General features: G+C 41.2%; 1 protein-coding gene across 2 annotated transcripts in view; it reads left to right on the top strand.

Moving 5' to 3' along the window:
* Nucleotides 1-16,126, top strand: part of SMIM3 (small integral membrane protein 3) — a 44,381-nt gene extending 28,255 nt beyond the window's left edge. For both annotated transcript variants that reach the window (XM_054250842.2, XM_008987989.4), the window contains exon 2: nucleotides 14,821-16,126. In XM_054250842.2, coding sequence (XP_054106817.1) covers nucleotides 14,832-15,014 — 183 coding nt within the window. In that variant the 5' untranslated portion in view covers nucleotides 14,821-14,831 and the 3' untranslated portion in view covers nucleotides 15,015-16,126. The remainder of the gene's footprint in view (nucleotides 1-14,820) is intronic.
* Nucleotides 16,127-21,100: the final 4,974 nt, after the last annotated feature.

Here is a 21,100-nt window from a genome sequence, read left to right on the forward strand (position 1 = left end):
GTGGCGGTGGGCATTATTCTGCCTTTCACACACATGAGGCCCACTTTGGGAGAGCCACCTGTTCAGGCTCACACATTGAGGCAACGCATTACCGCTGACCAGTGCTCCCGTAGCTCTGTCACGGAGCCTCCTGCCAGCCCCTCTCATGGACAGTCTCCTTTGTCAGCCCACCACACAGCAGACACTTAGTCACTGGCAAATGGCAATGATGGATGGTAGTGGCTTAAACAGGATGCTGGGGATTTGGCCTGGGCTTTCTCCTCTGCTAGCTCTCTGTTGGTTTCTAAGACTCTGATTGGTTGGGTCAGATGATACGTGCTGCCTTACACAGCTCTGGCTGTGTTCTGATCTCTTTGAAATACCCTGGTGTTTTTCCATGTTTCCAGCCACAGAGAAGCAGATGGAAACTCAGGCAGGGAACAACTCCGTAGCTTGTTAGGAAGTTTGGATAGACAGGGGCCAGTTGGGGTGAAATGAGAACAGAGTACTCCTTAGGGACTTTGGGTCATTGGAGAAAAGCCTGTGATTTGATTCATTTCACATTTTTTGGTAGTTGTATGTCCTGTCCTTTCCTTCCTCTGGCCCCTTTATTTGGACCAAAGGCCCCTGATGAAATGACTGTGCTGGGTTGGTAAATGTTTGAGGCTAACTCTTACACAATGGGAGGAGAAATACTTCCAAGAGTAAATGTGAAGCTGGTTTGTCCTTCTCATATTGTACTTGGCATGGGAAATGTGCTTCCCCTTTTGTCAGCCTCCCTGTCCTCTTCTGAGAACAGAAAGATTCACATCTTGGGCAACAACTGTGCTTCCCCAACTCCTGCTCCTCCCTCCCCACCTCAGTGCCCAGCTCCTGAGCACATGGAGTCAGAACTCAAATTTGAGCTTACCAGCCCAAGCAAATCAACAAGTGGGAATCCTGGAGGACTTCATTCTGAAAGGCCAGTTCTCCTCTGCCTGGCATGTACAGGGTGGGCTGGGGAAGAAAGAAGCCCCCATAATCCTTTCTGAATGTACAAAGAGCATAGAAAATGATAAAATCAGAGGATGCCATGTTATTTTGGAGACAAGGTTCTGACATTTAAGATAACTGGAACTTTTGCAGGGATGAAGATTCTTTCTGGACCTCTTTAGTCAATTATGTTCCATGAGTAAGCTCACATCTGAAATAGTCTTCCTATATTCATTTCTTCATTGATTTTATATTTGTTGGCACTTAATGATTGACAGGCCCTGTGATAGGTGCTGAGGACACAACAATACACGAGAGATGAGGCTTTTACTCTCCTAGAGCTTGCCTTTGAGGGAGCAAAGGAACAAGTCTTTAGCCTGGTAGGAAAAAAGCCAATAAAAACAAACAAGCAACAAATGAGCTAATTTTAGATTGTGAAAAGTGTATGCAGAAAATAAAACAAGGTAAGAGTGGTAGTTTAACAGAGTGGGGGTCCAGAGAAACTTTACTAAAACATAACATTTAGGTTGAGGTCATGGACGTTGAGACAATGGACAGGGGAGGGAAAGAGCATTCTGAGAAAGAACAGTAAGCACAAAGGTCTTCAAGTGGGATCAGCTCCTGGGACAGAGTTGTGAGGTTCCCCAGGCTACAGAGTGGCCAGTGAGGGCCCCGCATCTAGGAACTTGAATTGCCCTCTCTGTCTGGCTTACATGTTCCATTCTTCCCTGGCAACCTCAGCAGCATCTTCTAAAGGTGGAGCCTTTGGAAGGGGTCCTATAAGGTAGACAACACTGGTAAACCCTCTAGTCCGGTGCCTTGGGAACCATCAGCCTTGCTCACATTCTGCAAAATACATGAAGAGTCATGAATTTTTGGACGCCCCAGCATCAGTGACTCGAAGCTGGTTCTAGCTGTCTCCTCTGGCCACCGTGGCTGGTGGAAACAAAACAGCCGGAGCATGATCTGCCCAGAGCTCTGGGAGTGCTGAGCTAAGGCCACACCCATAAGAAGCCACCTGCCTTTATCTGCCTCTTCTCCCACTTTGGGATAATTAAGCTTGCCTGCCAGCAGGAAGTCACTTCTTTTATTGCCCTCTTCCTCAGTGAACTCTCTGGCAGTAAAACCAGTTGGATAACCATTGGCAAGCTCTCAAAAGTTGACTGTTAGCTGCAGCTCAGATGTGGAGGCTGTAGGTTTCCGGTGGGAGGTTCAAGCTGGGGACAGCTTAAAAGTTTTTTGCTTAAAAAAACTTTTCACTGTGGTTTTCCTACATTGGGTCCAGATCAGTCACTAAGCAGTCATGACACCCTAACTAATGGCAGGGCCTCTGAACTCCTTTTTAATTCAGGAATGATGCTGAGTTCCCCAGCTCAGTTTAACTTTGGGAAGCCCTTACTGTGTACTAGGTGTTGTCCTCAGTGCTTGATGTGCATTAGCTCATTTAACCTCCACCACATCCCAATGAAGTGGTTGCAATTATTCGTTATTATTTCCATTTTACAAATGAGGAAACGAAAGCTCAAAGAGGTTAAGCCTCTTGCCAATGCCACCAGGACTACATACGGTTCCAGCACATCATGTATCTCATCATCTCTGGGCTTTGTTGATAGCATCTGTTCTGTTCCTCCTGCCTTTCCCCGCAAGCTTTTTGTTTTATCAGTATCTGAGAGGGATGTCTTGAAATCACTGACTAAAATTGTGGATTTGTCTATTTCTCCTTATAATTCTGAGATGAGGTACATAAAAATAGAAACTCACTTTACCTTTCTGGTATCTCTAGTAATACTTTTTGCTGAAAAGTCTACTTGGCCTTATGCTAGGATGGTGCTACCAGCGTAGGTGAGTCACGGTTACACAGGTTTTTACTCGTATCCTTTGACTTTTAACCTTTCTAATCCCCAGGTGTCTCTTATAAAAAATGTATGTATCTGTTTTACCTGTATTTGTATATACCCTAACAGTCCTTGTCACTCTGGGTTTAGATCCACCATCTTTCTCTGTGCTTTCTATTTGTCCTGTTGATGTTTTTCTCCTCTCCTGTTTTCCCCTGGAAATTATGCACTCTTTTACTGATAATTTTAGTGGCTACCACAGAGATTATTATACGCATCCTGGATTTAACAAAGTCTAATATGATTTGATTCTTCTGCCCTTTCTTAGGCAATACAAGAAAATCGAAATACCTTAATTCTATTTCTTCCACTATTTGTTATTGCTCTTGAACACTGTTATTCTGTATTTTTTTTCTGAAAGTATCTTTTTTTTTTTTTTGAGACAGATTCTTACTCTGTCACCCAGGCTGCAGTACAGTGTGTGATCTTGGCTCACTGCAACCACCACCTCCTGGGTTCAAGTGATTCTCTTGCCTCAGTCTCCCAAGTAGCTGGGATTACAGGCGTGTGCCACCACATCCAGCTAATTTTTGTATATTTAGTAGAGACACAGTTTCACCATGTTGGCCAGATGTTCTTGAACTCCTTACCTCAAATGATCCACCCACCTTTGCCTCCCAAAGTGCTGGGATTCCAGGTGTGAGCCACTGTGTCCAGTCTGAAAATGTCTTATTGCACCATTATCCTTAGCAGCTGTTTCTTTTCACCTCTTTGAGGAGATCATTCTGCTGTTTTTTAATTCCATTGTTTCTGTTGCGAAGTTGGTTGTCAATCTAATTGTTTCTCATTTGAAGATATTCTGTCTTATTTCTCTTTATCATTGGGTCTCAGCATATTTACTATATTTCTTTTTTCAAATGGAGTCTCACCCTGTCGCCCAGGCGACAGGTGCAGTGGTGCAGTCTTGGCACACTGCAATCCTGCCTCCTGGGTTCAAATGATTTTCCTGCCTCAGCCTTCTGAGTAGCTGGGACTACAGGCATGTGCTGCCATGCCTGGCTAAGTTTTCTATTTTTAGTAGAGACAGCGTTTCACCATATTGGCTAGACTGGTCTCAAATTCCTGACCTACCCACCTCGGCCTCCCAAAGTGTTGGGATTAACAAGTGTGAGCTCCCAGCTAGATTTACTACATTTCTAATTATGGATTTCAGTTTATATATTCTGCTAGGAGTTCATGGGACTTTAGTATGCAAATTGATGTATTTCATCAGTTTGGGAAAATTCTGTTATTATTTATTTCAATATTGTTTCTGCCTCATTCTTTCTTTTCTCCTTCTGTTACTCCAATATATTTATGTTGTGCCTTGTCACTATATCCTCCATCTCTCGTACCTATTTTTTTCCCTGTATTTTCCATCCTTTTATTTCTCCCTACGTCATGCTAAATATTTTCCCCTGGCTTTCTTCCAGTTGACTAATTCTCTCTTTAACTATGGTTAATCTACTGAATTTTTAAGACCATCTGCTGAATTTTAAATTTCTATTATATTTTTCTGTTCTAGAATTTCTGTTTGGTTCTCTTTGTTGTTGTTGTTTTTTGAGACAGGGTCTCACTTGGTTGCCCAGACTGGAGTGCAGTGGCCCAATCATGGCTCTCTGCAGCCTTAGCCTCCTGGGTTCAGGTGATCCTCCCACCTCAGCCTCCTGAGTAACTGAGACTACAGGTGCACACCATGCCTGGCTAATTAAAAAAAAATTTTTTTTTGTGGAGATGGGATTTTGCCATGTTGCTTAGGCTGATCTTGAATTCCTGAGCTCAAGTGATCCACCTGCCTTTCCCTCCCAAAGTGCTGGGATCACAGGTGTGAGCCACCACTTGTAACTTCTATTTGGTTCTTTAAAAATATCTGTGTGTTCTTTCTTATAATTTCAAATTCTCTGTCAAAATTCTCACACTTGCAGTTTTTTCCTCCTTGAACATAGTAAGCAAGGTTATTAAAACTATGCGTCTGTCTGATGACTCCAATATCTGGAGCCCCTGTAGCCTTTTTTTCTATTGTCTGTTGTTTCTGATTATTTTGTTTTTATCATCCTGTCTTTTTGCATTCTTAATTAATTTTGGTTATGTGTTGGACATTATATTTGCAAAAAAATAATAATTTGAGGCCTATTGTGATGTAATTGCCTCCAGAGAGGATGCATATTTGCTTCTGCCAAACACTTGGAGATTCCTTAATTTAATTTCATGAGCTATGATAATGCAAAGCTGAGTTGTAGTCTCTGGGAGGACTGGTATACTTCCAGTCCATCCTTAGCACTAAGGGTGCTTTTTAAAGGTCCAAGCTCAAGTGCAGAAATTTTACTCCCTATCTTGATAGTCTTAAACTCCAGCTTTTGTACCCTTAGCCTCCGGAGTCTGTCACAACTGCTTAGTCTCCATTCTCCATGAGGGGAAAAGCTACCCCAAATGACAGGCTCACCTCCCTGGATTTTTGCCTTCTCCCAAATCTTAGACTGGTAATTCTTCATTATTTCATTAGCTCTTAGTGCCTTGAAGCAGGTTTTTTTGATCCCACTTTTCTAGCTGTCTTCAGTAAAAGGCCTGGTCCAAATAGTCTAGTCCACCATTACCAGAATTGGAAGTACTGATCTTTTTAGACTGGGTATCTCTTCTTAATTCTCTAAGTATGGAATGGCTAAAACATTCAGCTAAAAACAATGTTTGACCTGGACTTAGAAGAAAGCTGTGGGTCTGGTATACTCCATGCTTACACACTGGGTCTGTGTGGACTCTTTGGCGGTAGCTGTAGTGTAGAGGTAAGTTCAGGATCAAGATTCCTGAGTTTGAATCCTGTTCACTTAGCTTTATGATCAATAGCTGGCTAACCTCTTCAGCTTTAGGTTTTTTTTTTTCTGAGATGGAGTCTTGCTCTGTCCCCCAGCCTGGAGTGCAGTGGCGCGATCTTGGCTCTCTACAACCTCCACCTCCCAGGTTCAAGCAATTCTCCTGCCTCAACCTCCTGAGCAGCTGACACTACAGGCACCCACCACCACACTCAGCCAATTTTTTGTATTTTTAGAAGAGATGGGGTTTCACCATATTGGCCAGGCTGATCTCAAACTCCTGACCTCGTGATCCACCCTCCTCGGCCTCCCAGAGCTCTGGGATTACAGGTGTGAGCCACCACGCCCAGCCAGCTTTACTTTTCATAGCTGTAAAATCCCCACATAGGATTTCTGTGAACTTTTAATAAGTTAATGAATGGGATGTATTAAGCAAATACAAATAATATGAATTATGAAATGAAACAAATTTCTGTTTTTACAAATTTAAACAAATTACAATTTGTTAAGCAAATGCTGGCTCGTATGACCCTGTGTTTGAGGAAATAAGGGGAGTGGTACTTCACTTCTCTGTGCTTCTTGAAGCATAGAGTAATAAGGAGTAAGTAATAGTAACTCCTGAGAGAGTATCTTGCAAATACCAAGTATTCGGCATATGAATAAATAAATGAATATCCTCGACAGAGTTACTTGTCATAACAGTACTCAACCAAAAAGAAAAACAATATTGTCTTGTCAGAGAGGAAAAAGTTACTTTCTAGTGAGTCTGGTGAGTAGATAACAGAGGCTTGTTGCCTTGAATCCAGTTACCCTGCAACTATCAACTTGTGGGAAATTTTAATTTGTGAAATTTATATAATTTTTTATATAACTAGAAAACTTGCCCAGTGGCGGGATTGGCTGGAACCAATTCTTTCTTTTGCAAAAGGACTTTTAGTGGCTTAAGAAAAACGGTCCTAGAAGTAAAACTTGGTGTTTCCTAATCAGGCAGTAGGGCTTCCCCTTTCCTGCCTAAATTGGATCAACTGGAATACTTGATAGAGAGAAAAAATTTTCTACCTTTGGAAAAAATTAAATTTGGCCAGGTCTGATGGCTCATGCCTGCAATCCCAGCACTTTGGGAGACTGAGGTAGGTGGATCACTTGAAGCCAGGAGTTCAATACCAGCCTGTCCAACATGGTAAAACCCCGTCTCTACAAAAAAATACAAAAATTAGGGCATGGTGGTGCACACCTGTAATCCCAGCTACTCAAGAGGCCGAGGCACCGGTTCGCTTGAACCTGGGAGGCGAAGGTTGCAGTGAGCTGAGATCACACTACTTTACTCCAGCCTAGGCAACTGAGCGAGACTCCATCTCTAAATAAATAAATAAACTTTTTTTCCTCTTTTATAGAAACTACATTGTTTTTTCTCCTCCTTACATTCAGTCTTGTTAGTGGATACAAAATAGTCATTTTGGGATTATTGACTTCTCCATTAAATTGGCTAAGTTACGTAACCCCTATGGACTGAGGAGGAGTAATTTACGTCCAGTTTACAGGTATAGGACCTGTCATCTGATGGGATGGCATCAGATGATGGTACTAGTGGCTTTTCTGCTGGTAAGCTCAGGTGGTTTTAGTGCAATTTCTTAGACAAACTTATACTGAACATATGTCAAAGCTTATTATTTGCTAAGGAGGCAAATAGCAGATAAAGTATGCTAGTTCAAAATGATGAGAGTAGGCCTGACTGATGTTTTACTTCCTACAGTCATAAAAACATCACATTCTTATCAGTGATAGGCATACATTTGTGACATAAATGGTTTGGGCCATGTCCAACATGAACCATTGATTAGAAATAACAAACAATAGATCTGTGAGGCAAATGATAAATTAATGTATGACTATTGGTTAATGTACCAAGAAACAAGGTTTTACGCACTCATGCCAGAAAAGTCAAATAGAAGTCAGATAGGAGAAGCTTAGAGTCCTCTTTTTTTCAAGCAAATGTTTCTAGTGTGCAATTAAAGATGCTGAGTGTATGGTTTGCTTACCTCTCATTTGGGAGACAAAATTTTTCTTTCATAGGAGGGAGAGGTGGAAGTGATTGGAAGCCGTGTTACATGGGGAAGAATAGCCCAGCGAAGGACACATTTGAGTATTGAGAAGAGTAAAACAGGGAGAAAGAGCTTTCTGTGTCCTCTGACACCCGACTCCATCTATGGCCAGCTCTAGAATCCTGCAACAGTAGCTCTGGAAGGGCCTTTGGAGAACAGTGCAACTTGTGACTTTCAAACTGTATTTTGAGGAGCCTGGGGAGCCGAGGGGAATCTGAACAGTGGAGCTGCACTGCCAAGTAAGCCCACTGCACTGAGCAGGGATGCCAAAAGACAGCTGGGTAAAAATTTTTTTTCCGATTTGTTTCAGTTAGAAGAAAAAAATGGGCTGGGTGCCATGGTTCATGCCTGTAATCCCAGCACTTTTGGGAGGCTGAGGCAAGCGAATCACCTGAGGTTGGGAGCTCGAGACCAGCCTGACCAACATGGAGAAACCCCATCTCTACTAAAAATACAAAATTAGCTGGGTGTGGTGGTGCATGCCTGTAATCCCAGCTACTCAGGAGGCTGAGGCAGGAGAATCGCTTGAATCTGGGAGTCGGAGGTTGCAATGAGCAGAGATCATGCTATGAAACTCCAGCCTGGGCAATAAGAGCAACACTCCATTTCAAAAGCAAAAAACAATTTTAATTTCATAGCATGTGAATTTTGTGTGTTATAATTTAGTATTGTTTTTAGTTTGAATTACATATGTGAAGGAGGTGGGCACCCTGATCTCTAGTGCTTAGGGTCTCTGAGATACGTATTCAGCCCTTCTGGGTAGCCAGCACTGCAGGCTTCTCCCGCCAGCCCCCTGCTTTCCAGGCTCTACTAGAGCAGCTTTACTTTAACTGTTTGTGCGTTGGGGTTAGAAGTACAATTTCATTTGCAAAACAATTATATTGGTACAGTTTAGGATACAGGTTACAGAAGAATTTCATTTATTCATCTACTTGCTGTTTTTTTTGTTGTTGTTGTTGTTATTCTATTTTGTTTTAGTTAGAGGCAGCGACATAATCAAATTTATGTGTTTTAATGATTATTTCATTAAGAAGTAAGAGTACAGGAGGGAGAAGACCCCTGTTCCTCAGTTTCACCATCTGTGAAATGGGACTGGTTCTAGCTTTAATGTTCTAGGATTCTTGATTGTGGATGAGCCCTGAAGCCTGAGTTCCTGTATATGACAGGTTTTACTCATGAAAATCAGCCAGGCATTTGTATTCCTGGCATTTGAAGTCACGAAGACTGTTTGATGTTAATGAGTTTACAGGAAAGAGCTCTCCTGGGGTTCCTTTAGTCTAAGGCAGCTAGCTGATGATGTAGTCAGGAGACCACAGAGAATGATTTATCCCGCCCCCAGTCCTCTAACACTTTCAGGCTCCTGTGACTCATGCTTCTGTGTCTCAGACCTTGGAGAAAGTTACTCCATTTCCTAGGCTGAGACAGGGCCAGCCTGTGCTTCTATCTCATCTGCAAGTCTCAGCAGATAATCCTATGGCCCTGGGGAACTTCGTCAGAGGCTTCTCCTTCATCTGGAAACTTGCCCAGATCTGCCCCGCCTGGCTACAGAGCACCTGGGAATCAATTTCCAAATCTTAATGCTAGAGAGGGTCCTAGAGGCCTTAAAGATGTTGAGTCCAGAGGTTTGCAAATCTGGCTGCACATTGGAATCACCTGGCAATGGGAAAAAGGGGCTCCTCCTCATCCCCTTTTAAGTCTAATTCCATATGTATAGAATGAGACCCAGAAATCAGTGTTTTTTTTTCTTTTTTTTTTGAGATGGAGTCTCACTTTGTTACCCAGGCTGGAGCACAGTGGTGCCATCTCAGCTCACTGCAACCTCCACCTCCCGAGTTCAAGCAATTCTCCTGCCTCAGCCTCCCAAGTAGCTGGGATTACAGGTGCCTGCCACCACCAATACACCATTTTGTATTTTTAGTAGAGGTGGTCTTGAACTTCTGACCTCAGGTGATCCACCCATCTCGGCCTCCCAAAGTGCTGGGATTACAGGCGTGAGCCACTGTGCCCGTCAGTGAAGTCAGTGTTCCTTCATACTGCCTTGAGGTCACTTACTATGGTATATGGCATTTGGTGACTATTGTTCTAGTCTCAGCTCTTAATTTTATTTGATTTTAAAATTGTGTATGTATATTTTTACTCTTTAAGACAAAGAATTATGAAGATAAAATCTCAAAAAAGCTTAACCCAGTTGGCATAAAAAAATCAGAAGTAATAAATGCTCATGTTGAGAAAATTCAAATGTCATAAAATCATGTTTTATGAATGAAGAATGAAAAGCAAAACCCCATTCCTAGTCCAGCTCCTGAAAAGGTAACCACTGTTAACACTTTCCTGAGAGTACATTCAGAAAGTAATTTTCCTGTATATATCCTCACCCATTTACCTACTTAATTCTACAAAATATGAACCAAAGGAATCATCCTACACACGCTGTTGCACTTCATTTTTATTTTTTCCACTTGAAACTTTTGGCGCTCATTACTGATCAGATTCCTTTTAAATGACTAATAAATAAATTAATTTTTTAAATCTCAAGTACTTTTCATTTATTCATCCTGCCTAACAGAAATGTAATAGCCTTTGACCAACATCTCCCCATCTCCCAAGCTTCCAGCCTCCGGTAACCACCATTTTGCTTTCTGTTTCTATGTGTCTTATAGTTTTAGCTTCCATAGATAAATGAGAACTTGAGGTATTTGTCTTTCTGTCCCTGGCTTATATCCTTTAGCATAATGTCTTCATGTTCATCTATGTTGTCATAAATGGCACTCATTTCCTTCTTTTCCAAGGCTGAATAGTATTCCATTGAGTATATGCCACATTATCTCTATCCATTCATGGTTGATAGACACTTAGGTTGATTCCATAACCTGGCTATTGTGAATGATGCTGAAATAAATATGGGAGTGCAGAAATCTCTTTGACATCCTGATTTCAAATCCTTTCGTTATATGCCTAGAAATGAGGTTACTGAGATCATACAGTAACTCTATTTTCAGTTATTTGAAGAACCTCCATTGTGTTTTCCAGAGTAGCTGTATTAATTAGGTAAATTAGTATTTGTAGTGCATTTGGAACAATGATTGATGTGGAGTAAGCACTATATGCTTGGTGAATGAATGAATGGGTGAGTGAATGTATACACAGAAATTGCTGTATGGCATTCCATTATATAGATATACCCTTCTTTATTTTACTATTAGCGGACACTTGCTGTGTCTGTTACTCGAACAAATGACACAGAAAGTAATGTCTTTGTATGTATTTCTTGGGTACTCTCCTTTGGGTATTCAATTTGGTTGATCAGTAACTTACTTAGGATGGCAACAGCAGACATGGAGCCAAAGGCATTAGAAAGGAAAAATTAGTAATTAGATAAGAATAGGAAGTAGGATTGCAATTAGGAATTTTGCTTAGACCCTAGAATCACAGAAATATCAATCTTACTTTTGAAAGAAACTTCAGGAGGTTGTTCCAGCCTTGCACCTTCTGGGCAAGGAATGTATTACATCAGTGATTCCCAAGCTGCACACTGAAGTGTCCTGGGAGCCCCAGTGAACTAATTGGAAGGAGGGGAGTGCTGCAGGAGTTTTAAGATTTTTGACAGAAATAGTGGTATGTGACATCTCTCAGACACTTTACAAATGACCAGCTTAAGATAGTTCACAGTTTAACACTAATCTTACTACATTCCTTTTGTTAATGTTATAATTTATGAAGTTGATTAAAATAAATTTTTTTGGAGATAGGGTCTTGCTTGGTCACCCAGGCTGGAGTGCAGTGACATGATCATGGCTCACTGTAGCCTGGACCTACTGGGCTGAAGCAATCCTTACACCTCAGACTCCCAAGTAGCTGGGACTATAGGCGCAAGCCACCATGCCAAGCTAATTAAAAAAACAAAACAAAACGTTGTCTCACTATGTTGCCCAGGCTGGTCTTGAACTCCTAGGCTCAAGCAATTCTCCCACCTCGGATTCCCAAAGTGTTGGGCTTACAGGCGTGATCCACTGCACCTAACCTGAAGTTGATTTTTTGGTGGTTGCATGGTATGGCAAGTACAGGGCAAAAATTAATGTGAAATAGTAAGTGAGGATGGCATTGTCCAATATTATTCCAAAGTTTCAAAAGTTACACAGTGTTCAGCAGGTGCATATATTCCATTAGTAACTAGTTACGAATGAAAATAAAACCCTTTTTTCGTGTATTTTTTTTGCAAACAGCTCCTAAGTTGTTAGGCCATAAATACGTATTAAATTGGTTGATTTTTGTCATCTATGATTTCTTACAACAGCGTTTTGTAGTTTTCCTTGTACAAAACACTGCTAAAAGAAATCATAGATGACACAAACAAATGGAAGCACATCTCATGCTCATGGATAGGTAGAATAAATACTGTGAAAATGACCATACTGCCAAAAGCAATCTACAAATTCAACACAATCCGCATCAGAATACCATCATCATTCTTCACAGAATTACAAAAAACAGTTCCAAAATTCATACGGAACCAAAAGGGAGCATGTATAGCCAGAGCAAGATTAAGCAAAAAGAATAAATCTGGAGGCATCACACGACCTTACTTTAAATTACATGATAAGGCCATAGTCACCAAAATAGTACTGGTATAAAAATAGGGACCAATATTAGTGCCTGTAAAAATAGACCAATGGAACAGAATACAGAACACAGAAATAAACCTAAATACTTACAGCCAACTAATTTTCAACAAAGCAAACAAAAACATAAAGTGGGGAAAGGACACCCGTTTCAACTACTAGTGCTGAGATAATTGGCTAGCCACATGTAGGAGAATGAAACTGGATCCTCATCTCTCACCTTATACAAAAATCAACCTAAGATGGATTAAGGACTTAAATCTAAGACCTGAAACTATAAAAATTCTGGAAGACAACTTTGGAAAAACCCTTCTAGAGACTGGCTTAGACAAGGATTTGTGACCAAGAACCCAAAAGCAAATGCAATTAAAAACAAAGATAAATAGCTGCGACCTAATTAAACTTAAGAGTTTTACACGTCAAAAGGATCAGTCAGCAGAGTAAACAGACAACCCACAGCATGGGGAAAATCTTCAAATCTGTACATCTAACAAAGGACTAATATCTAGAATTTACAACAAACTTAAACAAATCAGTAAGAAAAAAACCAAACAATCCCATCACAAAGTAGGCTAAGGGCATGAACAGACAGTTCTCAAAAGAAGACACACAAATAATCAATGTGCAAAAATGCTCAACATCACTAATGATCAGGGGATGCAAATAAAAACCACAGTGCAATACCACCTTAATCCTGCAGGAATGGCCATAGTAAAAAAATCAGAAACCAGTCGATGTCGGCGTGGATGCAGTGAACAGGGAACACTTCTACCCTGCTGGTGGGAATGTAAACTAGTAAAGCCACCGGGGAAAAGAGTGTGGATATTTCTTAAAGAACTAAAAGTAGGACTACCATTTGATCTAGCAATCCTACTACTGGGTATCTACCCAGAAGAAAAGAAGTCATTATTTGAAAAATATACTTGCACATGCATGATTACAGCAGCACAATTCACAGTTGCAAAATCATGGAACCAACCCAAATGCCCATCAGTCAACGAGGGGATAAAGAAACTGTGTTATACATATATGATGGAATACTATGAGCCATAAAAAGGAATGAATTAACTACATTTGCAGTGATCTGGATGAGATTGGAGACTATTCTAAGTGATGTAAGTCAGGAGTGGAAAAGCAAACATCGTATGTTCTTACTGATATGTATGAGCTAAGCTAGGAGGATGCAAAGGCATAACAGTGATACAATGGACTTTGGTGACTTGGAGGGAAGAGTAGGAGGGTGGTGAGGGATAAAAGACCACAAATACAGTGCAGTGTATACATGGGCGATGGGTGCACCAACATCTCACAAATCTCCACTAAAGAACTTACTCATGTAACCAAATACCACCTGTACCCCAATAACTTATGGAAAAATCAAACTACTTAACACTACTACTAACTACTTAATAAATGGAACTGCTTGGTATTTATTTTGACCTGGGGTGCTGTTAAAAAAATGACTAAGACACTAAAGATACAGTGAATTGAAAACGATTGGGAACAGCTGATTTATATCTGTATCCATCTGAACTCTTTTAACTGCAAGTGGAAGACACCAAATAGGCACTGCTTAAGCAAAGACAGGGAATTATTGGCTCATATATCTGGCGTGTCTAGAGTTGCAGATGGCATCAATCTTGGCTGGATTCAGGTCCTCACATGAGGCCACTTGAGGCTCCATTTGTCTTTCCATCTCTAGGAGGGGCTTGCCACTTATGGGAGATAGCCTCAGGCCAATTCTCTCCAGACTCACATCCTTTCAATTTAGCAATCCGAGGAGAAAGGATCCTCTTTCCTAAGAGCTTGTGCATAAAAGCTCTGCGGGGAAGACTTTGGTTGACCTAGCCTGAGTCACTTTCCTAACTCTGAGCTGTGGTTATGGAGACTTATAATGGTCAACTCTGGGTCACATATCCATCTCTGTGTTCAGGTCAGTGTCCCAACTAAACCATACAGAATACGTTGGTATTCCCCAGAAAGAGGAGAATGGGATAAGGGGTATAGTACCAAAAACAATGCATTTCTCATTTTATAGATGAGAGAACAGACTGGTAGTGTGGTAGCTTAATAGTTAAGCAGGAAGGCTCTGGAGTCCCACCCATCTGGGTTCACTCTCTTGGTCAAATTAATGACCTCTTGTCTTTTAAGGCTTTAGAGTCCTCCTCTGCAAAGTGGGTATAACTGAAGGTAAAGGCCAAGAAATAGAAAAAAGTAATTATAGTCCCTACCCCATAGGGTTAGTGGTTCACGTAATGACTGAATGAGTTTATAGACATAAAGTGTCTAGCATAGATCTGGCAACAGGAAGCCCTCAGTAAACGAAGCCATTATAATTACTAATCATTGAATCTTAAAGTTTGCATATCTGGTAAACGACCCAGGCTTCTGACTCCTGAGGGTTTCCTTCTAACCAGGGAAGCAGGGAGACTACACAACAGTGATCTTCCTTTCTTGTCTGTTGCAGAGTGAAGCAACATGGATGCAGTCAGCCAAGTCCCCATGGAAGTCGTGCTTCCCAAGCACATCCTGGATATCTGGGTTATTGTCCTCATCATCCTAGCCACCATTGTCATCATGACCTCCTTGTTGCTATGCCCAGCCACTGCAGTCATCATCTATCGCATGCGGACTCATCCTATTCTCAATGGGGCTGTTTGAGAGCCTCCCAAGAGGGCCGGGTGAGGGATGAGGACAGGCATCCTGTCCCGAGCCTCTTCCTGTCTTCAGAAAAGCAACAGGAGGGACTTTGGGGCATGGACCTGAGTTCTGGTTTTGATTCTGCCATGAGCCAGCTATGTGAATTTGGTCAAGGGACCTAACTCTCTGAGTTCCAGCTTCCTTGTCTTTCAAATGGGGATGGTGATCCCTGCCCTTCCTACCTCATAGGGGTGTGAGAACCACCTGACTTAGTGGACATGAAAGCTATGTGAGCAGTAAAACTACCACACATATAAAGATGCTATGCTGAATGCTGAGAAGCTTTGAAGAACCAGAGAAACTGATTGTTGATGATGGCTTTAAAGGTGGTGAGGGAGATATTGGGGGCAGCGTAGACTTTGCCAGTGCCCCTCAGGTCAAACCAAACCAAGCAAGCACCCTGTCCCCATCCCAAGGGGCCAGCAGCACTTTGGCTCAAAGTTATTTTCTTTAAGGTGCCATTCCTACATGTTTTCTGTTTGGAGGAAGATGGGTAGGGCTTTCCAGAAGCTTCTTTATGCCAGAATCTCTGCCCTTGTGTAATCTGAAGGATGACTGTGCCATCTTTGGGCACTGCCAAGGGAGTTGGGGTGATGGGCTTCTTTCTGCATTGGAGTCTCACATCTGTTAGCTTTGACACTGAAGCAATGTTGGAATATGCAGGGTGGCAGAGTTCCCTGCCCAGCTTTTGGGGTCTCTGGCCCCCATCCCCTTTGGCGTGTCCCTCTGTCCAGCTCCTGCTGTAATTAGCTCCATGTGTACCCCCTTCGCTCCCTCCTACCAGCACTGCAGCCGGCCTAAGGCAATTGTATTTTAAGAGATGTTCCCAGGACTTTTGGGACTTACTAAAACAATGATGGCTATTTTAGATGTGATAATTTATATTTATGTAGAGATATTTCTGGACCACTCAAGCTCTTCAATACCAATATTAGGAGCATCTTGCAATTTATTAAATTATGTAAGAAGATAGCACAAATATGAGGATATTATTGTGTGAAAATGATGCTTTTACTTTGATGTGATCTCATTGATGTACACAATCAATTTCCAATAAAGTGCTAGAATGCGCATGTCTGAGGTCTTTCTTTAAAGAGCACCTGTTAAACTCAGAACTCAGGTAAAAGCCTTACACTGAATTTATCATCGTTCGAGACAGTTTGAATATAGTAATAGGAAAGAGAGAATCAAATTTACTTCCAGGGCTCTAGCTTCAGCGTGTGGGTGAAGTTGTGCAGGTTACACACAGATAGGACAGAGGGGAAGAACTGATTTTGAATATCAGATTCAAATAATGACAAATAAGACAATAGATTTAGTACTGGACATGTTGCATTTGAGGTGCTTGTGATATTGAGGTGGACACATTCAGGATGCAATTGGAGATCTGAGTCTGTTCTTGGAAAAGATGTTATGTTTGGCATTAGGGTGTGGGGGATTAACCCCTATGGTAGGTAAGGCCGTACAAGTAGATAGGATCAGAATATACAGGCTTAGAAGAGTGAGGTGCTAAATGCAGAACTTTGAAGACAATAGGAGTGGAAGGGTGATAGACGGGGAAAAAGCAGAGAGATTGGATGGGTCCTGTGATATGAGGTGTTTCAACAGAGGTGCAATGATATTTTTGTGTGTGTGTGTGTGTATATATATATACATATACATATGTGTGTGTGTATATATATATACATATACATATGTATATATGGGTGTGTGTGTGTGTGTGTATATATATACATATATATGTGTGTGTGTATATATATACATATACATATGTATATATGGGTGTGTGTGTGTGTGTATATATATATATAATTTTTTAGTAGAGATGGGGTTTCACCATATTGGCCAGGCTGGTCTTGAACTCCTGACCTCAAGTGATCCACCCATCTCCACCTCCCAAAGTGCTGAGATTACAAATGTGAGCCACCATGCCTGGCCCCAGTAATATTTTGTAGGTTAAGAAATGAGTGGAAGGTTAGGAAGTTGAGACAGTGAGAACAGAAACCTTTCCAGGAAAAGCACTGTAATACAGAGGTAAGAGTTAGAGGAGGGCATCGGGGAAAATGGTGAAGGGGATTTCTGTCTTAGTACATTTGGGTGGCTCTAACAAAATACCCGAGACTGGTAATTCAGAAACCACAGAAATTTACTGCTCAGAGTTCTGGAGGCAGGGAGGTTCAAGGCACATGTAGATTTTGTGTCTGGCAAGAGTCTGTCCCTCATACCTGGTGCTTTCTATGTGTCCTTAAGGCGGAAGAGGCAAACAAGCTCCTTCAGGCCTCTTTTATGCAGAAACGAATCCCATTCATGAGAGCAAAGTCCTCATGACCTCATTACCTCCCAAAGGGTTCACCTCTTAGTGCTAACACCATGAGAGTTGGGTTTCAACTTATGAATTTTGCGGGGGACACAAACATTCAGACCACAGCACCCTTGTATGTCATAAGATTCTGATTGGTTTGCTCAGCATCTCTTCCAACGGTTTTTCTGATGAGCCTTCCTGGATGGCAGAGGCTGGGAAGTAAAACAAACAAACAAAAACTGCAGTGAAAGTAAAAACCTGTATGTCTGTAACTACACTTGATAGGGATTCAAATGTGATTTAGGCTTTGCTGTTCAGATGCACATACACCAGGTTTTAGTTTGGAACCTAGCTGAGCTGGGAGAGATAGGACAGGGCGTAAGGCAATCACAACACTGATTGTGCACACTCTGGAGCCAAGCCCACAGCTTTCTGATCTCTGGATCTCAGTTGAGGTGGGACAGTCCTGCAGCCCACAGCCAAGACTGTGGCTTTCTTATCTCCTAGCTTCCCACTTGTTATAGAAGTGGTAGCTCCCCCGGATGGTCAGTTTTGCACTGTCGATCTGGGAGGAATTCTAGTAACCCCTGCCTTCTGTGCTCCCCCAATCCTTTTAATGATTTTAAGCACGTAATTCCCTATATTAAAGCATGTTTAGGCTGGGTGTGGTGGCTGACACCTATAATCCCAGAACTTTGGGAGGCCAAGAGGTCAGGAGACTAGCCTAGCCAAAGTGACGAAACCACCTCTCTACTAAAAATACAGAATTAGTCAGGTGTCGTGGTAGGTGCCTGTAATCCCAGCTACTCGGGAGGCTGAGGTGGAAGAATCACTTGAACTTGGGAGGTGGAGGTTCCAGTGAGTTGAGATCACACCACTGTACTCCAGCCTGGGGAACAGAGCAAGACTTTGTCTCAAAAATAAACAAGTAAGCATATTTAATTTTTATTTGCTAGAGTATACCTTAATTAGTCCCAATGGAAGAAAAATCTGTTAATTCCTACAAATTATTATCCTAGCAATTCCACTTGTAAGTCCAACATGTGGACTTACAGAATTATGGGGGAAGACCTCTATTAATGGGAGGCAGATGGTCTTCTCGAAATAGAGATAGCAAGGAACTGGTAGTTTCGAGGAGAACTCAGATAGGTCTATTGGTGGTGATGGAATGAAAACTTTGCTTATAGTATTTCTGAAACAGTATTATAATAGTGAGCATTCTGAGAGGCCAATATAGGCAGAGCACTTGAGGTCAGGAGTTCGAGACAGTCTGGCCAACATGGTGAAACCCTCTATTAAAAAAAGAAGAGCAGCACTGTTTATAATAGCAAATACTTGGAACTGACCCAAATGCCCATCGAGGATAGACTGGATAAAGAAAATGTGGCACATACACACCATGGAACACTAAGCAGCCATAAAAGAAGATGAGTTCATGTCCTTTGCAGGGATATGAATGAATCTGGAAACCATCATTCTCAGCAAACTGACACAAGAACAGAAAACCAAATGCCACATGTTCTCACTCATAAGTGGGTGTTGAACAATGAGAATATATGAACACAGGGAGGGGAGCATCACACACTGGGGTCTGTTGGGGGATGGGGGGCTAGGGGAGGGATAGCAGGGGGTGGGGAGATTGGAGAGGGATAACATTAGGAGAAATAGCTAATGTAGGTGATGGGGGGATGGAGGCAGCAAACCACCATGGCATGTGTGTACCTCTGTAACTAACAAACCTGCAAGATCTGCACATGTACCCCAGAACTTAAAGTATAATAATTCTTTAAAAAGTGAAAAATAAAAGAAGAGTGAGATCTTTGGGTTGGAAAATGTATAGTGTTTTTTGAAAAGAGAATGAAAATACAAATTCCAAATCCAAACTTGTTGGCCTCTTTGAAAAATAAGGGGTCTGGTACTAAATAACAGAGTTTAAAAATTGTATCTATTGAAATTAGTACTTATATTATTTAGTTGTGTGAGATGATTTGCATTTAAAAATGTAAAGAATATATGTGTGCTTGTAGGTAAGAACAATACATGAACATATTTTTCAATGCTCCCAACACACGTTAGTTCATGTTTTCACATTTAACACTTACTGAAGGTAGCAGAAGCAACATTTTGCAAGAAAAGAATGTTTGGTAAATTAGAACGCTATTTCTTGTAATAACCAAAGAGCATGAATAGCATTTCCGCCAAACTTCTCCCTCCCCAACTCCTACTCCAGAAACAACCAACTAGTTCGATCATTACTAGAAGAAAAGAAGTGAAACAATTATAATATTTATACAGACATAAAGGAATGGTCTGGTAATATGGTACAAACAATGAAATAAAACATGATAACTGAGCATTATCTATTATAATCATAGTCAACAAAAAGCAAAATACAAAATTGCACCTTCTCAACAACACCTTCAGAATTTTCACATAATGGGCTAAGGGTGATAATCTACTTGAAAAATGCAACATGAACTACTATAGGTTTTTCATAGCCCTTCATGTAAGACGGAGAAAAGCTCAAGGCCCATTCAAAAGAATTTGAGGGTGCTGTGACCAGAGATAACATTTAGAATACATATGCATCTCACCACACAGATGGGAAGGAGCATAGTGGAGATTATGAGAACTTTGTTAGGGGCAGTGAGATGATGGTGGCAATTTCTTTGCATTTGATTCTTTATTAGTTATTAGGTTGGTGCAAAGGTAATTGTGGATTTTGCCATTACTTTTAAAATGGTAAAAACCGTATTACTTTTGCACCAACCCAAAACAGTGATCCATAACAAAGTCATGAATACATGTATTGTCAATTTGTCACCAACAAAATTATTTTGGTGGTATTTTGTTCTGTTTCTTGTAATGGGGTAATTTTTGCTGTTATACTTCAAATGTAACTGGCTTCATCTGATTTTCTTTTGTCAACGAAACCTGTGTCTTTAGAAACAAACATTCTAACGGCATGCCTCTATACATATCTACTAGTCCAAGGGAATGCAGATTGGGAGACAGTGCGTGTGTGTATGTGTGCACACTCCTGTGTGTATGTGTTGAAGCGCAACATGATCCACCTGACATGTGCATGCACCTGTTCATATTATGTAGCCATCCATTTCATGATAAATATGTTTGGAAATAAATTTGTAGTACCACCTCCCACACAGCAAATCTTATTTCCTTTTAGTTTCATTAATAGTATTTAGTATTAGTTGCCACTAATAAGGATTATTTTTAATTTTCAGATGGAAAGCTTCTTCCTTTCCATTGCAAATCGAGTGTTTCTTCTCAAAGGTCATGGTTCTCTAACTTTAGGATGTACCAGAATACCCTGAGAAGCTTTTAAAAATGCAAAATCCTGTTCCCTATCTGCAAAGATTCTATTTTAGTGGGTCTACGACAGCCACGAATTCTGCATTTTTAAGGGAACTTCCTATCCTTTGAGAACCATTGCACTGAAGTATTTGGGAACTTTGTTTCACTGTGATAGCTGTCTGGGGCTTAAACCTTCTTTTAACTTCTGGCCAAAGGAAAACTTGGAAAATTTTGTGATTGACCATGCAGTGCAAGCCCATGAGAAGCAGTATACTGGGAACTGGAGGGTGTGAGACCCAGGCTCTCTGTGGCCTAGACTCTTTGGAACCCTTCTGAGTCTTGATTCCTGGTGTGTGAAGGGTGCAGTGTATCCCATTAAATGAGAAAATCACTCCGTGTTTTTAGGGTGAGGAGTGTGAATAACTTTCAG

The sequence above is a fragment of the Callithrix jacchus genome, chromosome 2 (genome assembly GCF_049354715.1).
Source record: "Callithrix jacchus isolate 240 chromosome 2, calJac240_pri, whole genome shotgun sequence".
Lineage (NCBI taxonomy): Eukaryota > Metazoa > Chordata > Mammalia > Primates > Cebidae > Callithrix > Callithrix jacchus.